Source organism: Hesperophylax consimilis, chromosome 14 (genome assembly GCF_061612785.1).
Source record: "Hesperophylax consimilis isolate HC1 chromosome 14, BYU_Hcon_1.0, whole genome shotgun sequence".
Lineage (NCBI taxonomy): Eukaryota > Metazoa > Arthropoda > Insecta > Trichoptera > Limnephilidae > Hesperophylax > Hesperophylax consimilis.
Window position 1 is genome coordinate 3173895 of NC_142849.1, and position 12272 is coordinate 3186166.

The following is a 12272-nucleotide window of genomic DNA, read 5'->3' on the forward strand; positions in this document are numbered from 1 at the left end:
ACACAATTTAAACAAAATAAAGTATAAAATCCATAGTAAGGTTATAAATACATATTGATTAAACTGGTAGAAGAAACAGTAATAAACGACACGAGCAAGTGAATCAAGTATATAGTTACTCGATTCAGGTCATGTCAAAAGTGGAGATAACAGAAGACGCAGTATGTTGGATGAGACAATGTATAAACTAAATTATAAAATCGTATTACCACTTTCAGTGTATATTATTTGGGTTAGTTTGTGTGCCTTTGGATACCGACTGATAATTAACCTAACTAAAATCTATTATTTTCCATTAGTGCTAATGGCTAAAAAAATTCACCAGATCCATAAAGTGTAAAGTAAGCAAAACCTTTGTTTTCTAACATGAATGACAGCAATTCTTTAAAGTTTGCATCTTAAAAGATTTGCCATTCCGGCTTAAGATTAGATAACTAGATAAATATATTATAATAACTTTCTATTTATTTCTTGAGGCAGTACATTTAAGTTGGTATATTAAGTTAGTTTCATGACAGAAAATAATAATTAACTATCTATTATTTTACAGTAAAGCGTAACATAGTCGGGTGGTTGAAACAAAATCCCACCTAACAGAAGGCCGCCTCTAGAATATAAATATTATCTATTTGATTGTGTATGTACGCCACTTTCAAATATATACTTGCATATGTCCCTATTTTCCTTTACATTCTGTTTTAGCCATAATGCTCTTTTTTGCGAGTCTTCGTTATATTCATTTCTTTATTGCGTCTTTGTACTCTGTTTTAAACTTTCTGTTTTGTTTTTCATTACCTTTCCTTCCGTTTATATTTTCCAACAAAAACGATCATCGTTGACAGATCTCGCATATCCCACAAACAAAGTTTAATCTTTAAAAAGTCCCTCCAGACAGCATGCTCAAAGAAGACAGGGAAATTAATTCCTTAAATAATTTCAAATTGCTTTCTGTTTGCGAAAAAATAATAAGAGTAATTCATAATTAATTTATATGTGTTTGAAAAATACCAAATCGTTATCTCTTTCATACTCTGAGTGTACAGATAAAAACTTTATAAATATGATTGCGTGGCTGTTTCCAACCATTGTAGATGTAACATCGTAGAGTACGTTACATTATAGAGTACGATTTTTACAAATAACTTCACTATAGAAAAGTATTTTTCAAAATGAGCTTCTTAGAGGAAATCACGTTCACTGTGTTAGTAATTACATCTATAGTTTCGGGACAGCGGCAAGGTAAGAATTATAATTATATTTTTATACTTTATATAAAATCATGGAAAGTGATGAAACAAAAACTTTATTAACTGGGTTAAGTAGGTTAGGTTAGGTTAGGTTAGGTAAAAAAAATAATTTCATCGTTTGCAATGACTTTTTATCACTTTTTAAAAGTGTGTGGAATTGTCACTGTGTTGAGTTATCATGGAACCTTTATAAACATACCCACTTTAAATTTTCAATTTGAATTCTGAATAATTGTTTTTTTCCAGTTATTCTTTTATATATTCAAACTGATTGATAATGCCTTTGAAAGGCGAAACATCTGTCACGCTGATTAATAATAATTGCATATTGAGTAGATTAAAGAAAAACTTCAAATTAAAATAGAGTTCCTAAACTCGATAACAATAAATAGAATATAATTTGTTGTCTATTTTTCTATTTTTCTGTGTTACATAGAAATTGGAAACAAGTTATATACCTAGCAACTATCCAATTTGTTGGCTATTAAAACTAGATTAACTGGCATTGATTGTAATTTAAAAAAAAAAAAAAGGCAAACATTCCCGGGTTACGAATAACCATGACAATATTTGAAAATCTTACCATATAAAATACTACCACCACAGTAAGCTGAAAATGTTGCTTGTGTTGTGATGGAGGACTTAGCCAGCCGAGGAATTGAACACACATTACATACCAACATTCAAATTAGACTGATTAATTGTATTTCAAGTCGATAGTTTTTAAAAGAGGTTTAATAATACATTTTTTACAAAAAAATCAATTCGACACCAATACTTACAACACTAAACAATAGGTTTACTGACATTTGTCTTACTAAAATCCATCATTCCGACAAATTTAATGCTGTTTATTAAAAAAAAAGTTTTTTGGTGTATACCTATTTATAACTCAAATTTACTTTTTTACTTCACAATATTGTTACGTAAATCCAATCTGGTAGGATTTATAATATTATGTAAGAAGAAGTATTGGAAGATAGCTGACTGGAACTTTGTTATTTTGTGGAGTTGTCTGCAATGGTCACTTTCTAATTCAACAGTCAATTGAAAAATGTAAATCAGTTTTTTTGTTCATTTTCCTACAATCGCGCACACAGGATTTTATCTTGTTGCGGCCAAGTTTACAGAATTGAAATATGCGATGCATAATTATTGTTTAAAAATTTTAAATTCTCTGTAGGTATGAGTGAAAACCAATTTCAAAAATATTGGTTACTTAACTAGTGACCTAAATATTTAGTTTTTTTTAATACCGCACAATATGATAACATATTACTGTAATCATTGTTTTTCAGTTTTCTCGAAAAATGTCGAAATTTTGATTTTAGTTTATTAGGGAAAAAAACGAACACATATTTTATCAAAATGATGACATAATACATGGTTGCATGAACCAATGAAGTTTCCGCATAAAATACAAAACTATAATTACTTACCACTTTGCACAACGTTTTTCGGAAATAATTTGATTTTGAATAACGAACTCGACTTTTTTATATACAACGACTGGTGAAAAATATTAGCACGAAAGAATTATTTTTATCCTATCAAGAAGCTGTCCGTTTTCTATTGTTTTTCCTTTGTGAGGTGCAATCTAATGACTTGTGATACACTTAAATATTTAAAACACTTCTTTGATCCTCGCGAGGCGTAGTCCGTTTCTATACTGTTTCTGCCGCGAGATGCAGTCCTTAATATTTGTGAGAGGAAGGTTTGTCATGATTTACTCATTAACTCCCATAATGTACAGTGCTTGAGGCAGTACCAATAGTCACCAGTTGAAGTAATTACATACCGCTGCAAGCATTACGCAATTCTTCTCTTTTTATTTTTGGAAACTCTTTTATAAATGTATATTTTTGTGGTGCGCCACGGGTCTCTGTACAAAATCCATGCATTGATATCTGCTAAATCCTAAATATCACAAACTGTTGCCAGCGAGATTCTGTTTTCCCAACATATTTACCAAACTTTTTTACACAACTAGTAATAATACAAACGCTGCAGCCAATTCCCCTATTTCTCGCATCCTTCAAACATTCAACTCAATTCAAACAAGCATAAATACCGATATATTTTTTGATTCTCTCCCTCTATTTAAGAAAAACTTTTTTAGCACACTGAATTCGCCTACATAACACATACAACCACACAGAGACACACATGCACACGTACACACACACAAACACTCACACATACACCTCTCTCCTTCCCCAGCACACTAATTAACTTTACTTAAAAATGTAACTTAACCGTAAAATGTATAATATACCTCATATGTATATATGTCAGCGACATGTCATTGGTACCAATTATTGTACTAACTTTTATAACTTTGTAACTATTGTCATCTATGTAATTATATACTGTTTGTTTCTGCAATAAACAAAAAATAAGAAATAAAATAAAATACGTTTTCTCCCTCTGACCAACCACATAATATAACCTATAATATTAACAACCAGATATCCTTTTCTGTCACAAATTGACATATCATATGACCGTCATCTTTTCTCAAATTTAATACATACAAATGTATTACCAAGAGAACGTCATATCCGTGTGAAAATAATCTGTTAATATAATTTAACAAAATGATTTTTCCATTTTCCCAAAATGGAAAATCATCACTAATTATTTAATAAATAAATTTTTACAGCGCCCTTGAGGTAATTTTTCACGAAATTGACGCTATATATATTAGCCAAATATTATAATATAAAAAGATAAATTAATTTTGGTCATTCTACCGAATGTGTTAGCGCTCTTTTTCATTTTAAATATTTTCTGTATTATTAGATTAAGTGACTTTAAGTTTTGGCATTACTAAATGACTAACCAAGTTTAAATTTTCATTTGAAAACCTTATTTTTTTCCGAAATCATACATATTTTGTGGTCCGCTGCAGTCATTTTAGTAATCAGTGTTTTTTGAACCACAAAATATTAATTATTTTGTAAATTTTGAACTAAGTTTTTTAGTAATGCCACAACTTAAAGCTACTTGTGCTAAAATAATACAGTTAATATTTTACATGAAAATCACTTTTTGACCTTCTCGGGAGAGTGATTCTTTTATGAAAAAAATTCCACCAATTTTCCCAATCAAAATTTTTCGATATTCCAATTTTCCCGAAAGCCTGTTTTTCACAAAAAATAATTTTAAATTTCCTAACTTCACTTAATATCATCAAAATAAAGGTTTTTCTAAAGATTTCCTTACTAATTTTCGATTATACAATTTTCCGAGATTTTTTTCCGAAAAATAACAATTTCCCAACATGGGAAAGCATTGATTATTTTGTTTTCCAAACTTTACGTTATATCAAAAAGATATATTATAATAATTCTTTTTTATAAATTCCCGATCTTTTTTCTGAGAAATTTTCTAAGGAAATTTTTCCTGAAAAATAATCTAGGATGAATAATTTTCAAACTTCGAACAACGAAATCGAAAGAAGACTAAACATAACATTTTCCAAAATTAAAAATATTAACTCTTCTGAAAAAAACTAACTTATGACAATTTTCCTGTAATGGTTTTTTCCCGGTGACTTTGCTGCCAGAAGTTGCGTTTGTAGTGATGGGTTATTTCACAGAATTTCAACAAGTCATCAAATTTCAATGTTTATTTTCAAGTTCTGTTATTATATAATTTGTTGAATTAGAATGACGATGATATCTCACTATATTATTTTATAAATTATTGTATAAAAAAACTAAAATCTCTTCACTTTATATGTTTTTATGTTTTTTTTTCTTCTATTTACATATGTATGTATTCATTATTATTTTTTTCCCTTTACACACAAGTTTTAGACTCTTGTAAAGGTAAACATCTTCATTTTTATTGAAATATGTTCTTACTATGTAAATTTAAATAATTATACTGTATTTTATAAAATATATAAAAATATTTAAAAAATATATATAAATCATTACTGACCAGTTGTTTCACTAACCTAAAATAATAACAGAATTTGAATAGAACAGTGAAAGAACTTGGAAAACAACTTAGAAATTTGAAGAACTGTTTAAATTCTATGAAATAACCCGTCCTAAGACTTATACACCAAAACATTCACTTGAGTTGACAAGTCTTGCAATTATGGTTATGAAATTTTATTTCAAAATACACAATTTTGGCGTAATTCTTTAATTTCTCGAGTCTATTGGTAGTAAATTTCTTAGTTAATTGAAACTCCCAGTGGCCGGATAAATCACCACAATAATAATTCATCACATCTTTAAAAAGTTCTATAAAGTCATGGAAAGTGATAAAAAAAAACTTTATTAACTGGGTTAAGTAGGTTAGGTTAGGTTAAAAAAAAATCATCATTTCTAATGACTTTATATCACTTTTTAAAAGTGTGTTGAATTGTCACTGTGTTGACGTGCTGCTGCATTAAATACTGATTGAAGTTTGTCAATTTGATATCCACACGCTCTACACATACTCTAGCTGCATGAAGAAAGTTTGAATCAATCGTTTGTCACTGACATAGTGACTTTTCTTAGGATAAATTGTAAAACTACTAATTTAAAATTTAAAGAAATGTTACATTGAATATATTGTTTATAATTAATTGAGTGGGTATTTAAGTACCTACTTTCAAATCTCTCATGCTTTCAATACCTCCTCTCAAATCTTATGCTTTCAGAGCAATTTGTGTTTGATTTATTAAATAACAGAAAATGCAGAAGGTACCTCACTTTCACTTTATACACTTTATTCACCTTCACCTGTTGTGTTGTGTAACCCTGGTGCGTCTGTTTGTTAGTAGGTGATAACTGCACGGTGGTGGACACGGGAAGGGAGGGAGTGTGCAGTCGATTCGCCAACTGCCAGACAGCGAAGGAGGCCGCCAGTGAAGGCATTTTTCCACAGGTACTGTTCCTCCCTTGATGTGTCTGACAATATCAATATATTTGACTTTGCGCCCCTAACCTTCCTTTGCTTACAGAAATGTGACTTAACTGATAACGAGTCGGAGTTGGTGTGCTGCACGGAGGCTGCCTGTCCGCCGCTGCCGAAGGGACTTGTCACTCAGTTACCGATTGGCTCCAAGGCCGCAGACAGTGAGTATTGCTAAACCTGACCAGAAATATTTTAAAATTATGTTGCATATCTGAAAATCTGTTTCAATTTTTTACAGTTTTTTTCGAAAATACACCTAATACATAAATAGTTTGAAATTGTACAATTATTATTGTATTTTCTCAAATTTAAATTATGCAATAGGATGATTTACGACAAAACTGTGACATTTTTTTTCCAAAATTCTCTTCTTTAAACTAATAGTTTAAACAAATATTCAACAGCTGTGACGTACTAGATATACGCCAATTATACGTTAAAACACTACTAAACTACATTTTGACAAAAAAAATAATTTTCAACATACACAAAATAACACTAACAGACCAGTTAGACAAGCGTACAAAGAAAACATAAAAACTCCGACAGTAAATTCAAGCTTTGGACAAAGACACTACCAATACCATGCTATAAAAGCTTTCAACAGTTTAAAACTTGAAATTAAAATTGAGTAAAATAAAAATAAATTCACACACAAAATTACAAAATGGATTAAAGAACAAAAAAGACAATATTACCAAAATTTCATAGCATAAAATAAAAATAAAACCTACACGTAACACACAAAACCAATATAAACACACATCACTCACAAACACACAAGATTATTTTCATTGTATTACTTTTTAATTTTAAATGTATAATTATGTATTTTTAATTTTAAATGTATTATTTTCTTTTTAAATGTATTATTTTATCTTAAAATAATATGTAGATTATATGTTCATATTATAAAATGAAGGCCTCAGCACGGGCAAGCTACCCAGTGAGGCCTACATTACTGGAAAACATAAATTGTAAAAAATATAGTACCAAATAAAAAAAATAAAAAAAATTAAAAAAACGTTTTTGTTGAGCTAGAGTGTACCGTTCTATGTGTTGATTTCTTACAATGGGTTTTCTTTGTTTTGATTTGTGTAGGTGATTTCTTGAAGCTCAGTATCTATTTTTTTAAACATAATAATTGTTTTCATTTCTTAGAATTTTGAGTTGATGAATTCGAATATTGGGTCATCTTTGGTATTTTTGTTAGACCTTTAGCAATATTAACAAAGCGCATACATATATTACGGATAAGCTAAGGAATCAAGGCAATTTAACAAAGCGGATATATTATTACGGATAAGGTAAGGAATCAAGGCAATTTAACAAAGCGGATATATTACGGATAAGCTAAGGAATCAAGGCAATATTAACAAAGCGGATATATTACGGATAAGCTAAGGAATCAAGGCAATATTAACAAAGCGGATATATTACGGATAAGCTAATTAATCAAGGCAATATTAACAAAGCGGATATATTACGGAAAAGCTAAGGAATCAAGGCAATATTAACAAAGCGGATATATTACGGAAGCTAAGGAATCAAGGCAATATTAAAAAAGCGGATATATTACGGATAAGCTAAGAAATCAAGGCAATATTAACAAACCGGATATATTACGGATAGGTTAAGGATTCAAGGTAAAGTTAATTATATTAAATCAAATAAAACACTTTGTTTATTAACCACGACTTTATTATTATTACATCTACCGGTTTCGCTACGGTCGAGCTTCATCAGGATGTGAAATATAACTAAAAACTAAGACAGAGGTGATGCATATTTATAGGAAAACAGAGGGAGACAGAATATAATACATTATAAAAGTGGGAGGAGTCAAATATTACATAGGCATAGTGAATTGAAGATATATAATAACAATTAACATTTTTACATGAATTATACATATATAATAATAATACATTTTAAAGACATAAGAAAAAGCATAAACTTATTATTTAAGAGTGGAAAGGATTCTGGGAAACAAGTTAAATATAGGACTATAGAATGTGTTTTTTTGATTAGATAAATTAACTTGTGTATTTAATAAATGGTCTGATAAGTTACTGTTTATAGATTTCCTGATTTCTAATGATTCTAAATTGTCTAACCTAATGCCTATACTATTTTTATGTAAGAGGCTAGTACCTGTTATTTTATCAAATCTATGGTCTGCTGATATTAAGTGGTTGGCGAGTTCCGAAAAACCTTTACCATTTAAACACCGTACATGTTCCTTCACTCTGGTGTTTACATTGCGCGATGTTTTACCTATGTAAAAGGCGGGACAATCACTACAGTTGAGTTTATAAATACCCGAATGGCTTAGTATGTCATCCTTGTCTTTAGTATTAATCAAAAATTTTCCTAGGGTATTGTTTGTATAAAAGGCAGGTTTAATATCTAAAGGAAGGTTCAAAGGAAGGTTCCAGCTTTTAAATTCTTTCCATACCCAAATATTACCCTAGAAGTAGGTGTCAATGCTTCTCTAAATTTTCTAGACCTCACGCTCACCCTGATAAATAATAGAATTGAATTTAACATATACCGAAAACCGACCTACACTGACATAACCATCCACAATACTTCTAATCATCCCATCTCCCATAAACATGCAGCGTCCCATTCAATGATACATAGGTTAATTTCCGTCCCTCTATCTACCAATAATTTCTCAAATGAATTATCAATAATAAAACAAATAGCAGCAAATAATGGCTATGATTCGGCCTTAATTGATAAAATTCTTAATAAAAAACAAAAACATATTTCCACAAACAAATTTCTATATAGCAGTATTCCGCCAATTAATATCAACACCCCTATTCACCACTGGCGTAGGATTTTATTTATAAATAATTTTTCAAATCAAAGCGTTAGGAACCTTCCTTTAGATATTAAACCTGCCTTTTATACAAACAATACCCTAGGAAAATTTTTGATTAATACTAAAGACAAGGATGACATACTAAGCCATTCGGGTATTTATAAACTCAACTGTAGTGATTGTCCCGCCTTTTACATAGGTAAAACATCGCGCAATGTAAACACCAGAGTGAAGGAACATGTACGGTGTTTAAATGGTAAAGGTTTTTCGGAACTCGCCAACCACTTAATATCAGCAGACCATAGATTTGATAAAATAACAGGTACTAGCCTCTTACATAAAAATAGTACAGGCATTAGGTTAGACAATTTAGAATCATTAGAAATCAGGAAATCTATAAACAGTAACTTATCAGACCATTTATTAAATACACAAGTTAATTTATCTAATCAAAAAAACACATTCTATAGTCCTATATTTAACTTGTTTCCCAGAATCCTTTCCACTCTTAAATAATAAGTTTATGCTTTTTCTTATGTCTTTAAAATGTATTATTATTATATATGTATACTTCATGTAAAAATGTTAATTGTTATTATATATCTTCAATTCACTATGCCTATGTAATATTTGACTCCTCCCACTTTTATAATGTATTATATTCTGTCTCCCTCTGTTTTCCTATAAATATGCATCACCTCTGTCTTAGTTTTTAGTTATATTTCACAACCTGATGAAGCTCGACCGTAGCGAAACCGGTAGATGTAATAATAATAAAGTCGTGGTTAATAAACAAAGTGTTTTATTTGATTTAATATAAAATGTCTAACCACAAAGTGATTGCTTCCTACGAAAAAATAAAGTTAATGATGTGCTTGGTGTGGATGATGATGTAGCTCCAACTTTGCTTCATTATAAATACTGATGCATTTATTTTAATGAATACAGAGAATACAGAGTCTTTACAAATTGACAGTTGGGTAGCGAGAAAGTAATCACTAGGGCTTTTAGATCTCGAGGAAATTGGTTATGGGTTCCAGGGGTTTAATTATCAGATTTTTTTTTTATTAAAAATTGAATTCAATAATAAATACACGTGCGAATAAGTAAAGAAAAAGTGTGATAGTATAGTATTATCATAATATATTTTATAAAATTCATTTTAATGGAGTTACTCTAACTTTAAGTAGGGCACGTCAATTTATAATTTTGAGACTTCCTACTAAACCACACATCAGCAAAAGTATTTTTTTGTTTTTCCTTTAGCGTAAGTGTAAAAAATAACATTCTTAATTTTTTTAAACAGTACGTTTCTAATTTACTTGACTGAGGTTATGACACGAGAGGCACTATATTAATATACACATCTGTAAAAAAATTTGTTTCCTCTGCAGATTGCATACAGTTGGCAGAAAAAATTTTCCCGTGCCAAAAAACAAAGTTCAGTGTGACTCGGGGAAACCTGTGTCCTCAGCACTCACCAGACTCCAACACAGAAAATCACAGGACTCCCATGAGGACTGCCGCCGAGGCCCCGCACTATGTAAGTTTCAGACATTAGGTAGCTTTATTTATTATATATTAATTAATTTCATGGCTAAGGCCATTTGAAGCAAAGTTTCCATTCTGAAGGCCTTTCACCGGGGCAATACTGAGATTTTTAACGATGTTTCACTTTAAGTGATATAGCCCTACCAGCTTCGGCCAGTCGAGGGCACCCGACTAGCAATACGGAGATCGCGGGTTCAAATCCCGGTGTGTGTTAAAAAATTTGGTCATGTTGTGTTATTTCACAATTTATTCATTTAAAATAGTATATAATATACAAGTATAGTTTATTCATAGCTGCTTGAAATGGCTTTAGTCGTATTTGGTGTCAATCTACTCATTTTTAACACGGTCGCACATGATTATACCTGGATAGCCAGGTACTTTTCTCTCCCGCATCTCGGTCCCCTTCCCACTACCTTAAACCTCACAACACGAAATTTGGGATGCCATAGTGTCACTGGTTCCAGATGGTTGGCAGTAAAAAATGAACAAAGCAAGTGAAAAAACGAAAATCAGCAAACATTTTGCGAGCAATTTAAAACAACACTTGCTTAGAGATTAATATGAAGATGTGTTTTATTCCCAGGGACGAATTGGACCAGGTCGGAGAGGCGAGATCACCTGGCAGTTCTAAAATAACACTTTCTTAGATATTAATATGAAGATGTGTTGTGTTCCCAGGGACGAATTGGATCAGGTCGGAGAGGAAAGATCACCTGGTGGGGGGCTCCAGTGGCCTTAATGAGTGACAGGTGGGTAGTGTGCTCTGCATACGCCATTGTAGATATTGGGTAAGTTTATTGTTTTTTTTTTCATTTTAAAATTCAACTCTTCCTTGTTATAATGAAAACTGCAATGATGAAAATAGAAAAACAAATTGGTTTGATATTTGAACGATCTAACATTGAAGATTTAAGCACATTATTGGCGATATTTCACAAATTTGTGGTAAACACGGTGTTTGGAAACTCGTGGTATAAGTAGCGAACTAGTGAATTTACCTCGCATAATTGACTGAGCGTTGCGAAGTCCTGTTTTAACTCGACCGTTTTGCATTTCATCTGTCTGTACATTCAGTTTTGGGTTCAGCATGGTAGCCGTTTTAATGGTTCAGTAAAGATTATTTTTTTAATGTGAAATCGTCGTGTTTGACTTTCTTATTTAGATTTTTTCAATATTATGACGCCTACCCGCCTGAAGAATATTTCAAAATAGAAATATCATTGAGATAGTGAAGTATTTCTTTAACCCCTTGTAATGTTAAGTCAGGCTTACATAACATACGATATTGAAGACAGTGAAGTTACTTTTCAAGGATATACAACAATACACTGTGATTCCTACAGTAGACACACAGCGGGAGCAATAATAATTATTAAAAATTACATATTATATGAAGTTATTTCTAACACACAATACGAAAAGAACTGCTGGATACTAGCGATCAGGATAACTTCTGGATATAAGAAAGGAGTATATGGAGTTATTTACCATTGTCTAAATGCAAGTACCAAAGACTTTCTATCATTTATAGAGAACTGATGAACCCAAAATCTCGAAGAAATACAAGATAATATCCTAACTGTTAACTTTAATATAAATTTCTAAAATTTGAAGGATACGTTTACTAATAGACTGAAAAAAATTATCCAATCATCGGGAATAAAACAAATTGTTAAAAGTGAGACACGAATAACAGATAAATCCAGGACGTTAATTGA

General features: G+C 30.8%; 1 protein-coding gene across 1 annotated transcript in view; it reads left to right on the plus strand.

The window, feature by feature from the left end:
• Window positions 1–1101: 1101 nt before the first annotated feature.
• Window positions 1102–12272, plus strand: part of LOC149417793 (serine protease persephone-like) — a 30891-nt gene continuing 19720 nt past the window's right edge. Inside the window, exons 1-5 of the mRNA XM_089639422.1 lie at window positions 1102–1239; window positions 6031–6137; window positions 6214–6328; window positions 10395–10543; window positions 11233–11342. Coding sequence (XP_089495548.1) covers window positions 1170–1239; window positions 6031–6137; window positions 6214–6328; window positions 10395–10543; window positions 11233–11342 — 551 coding nt within the window. The 5' untranslated portion in view covers window positions 1102–1169. The remainder of the gene's footprint in view (window positions 1240–6030; window positions 6138–6213; window positions 6329–10394; window positions 10544–11232; window positions 11343–12272) is intronic.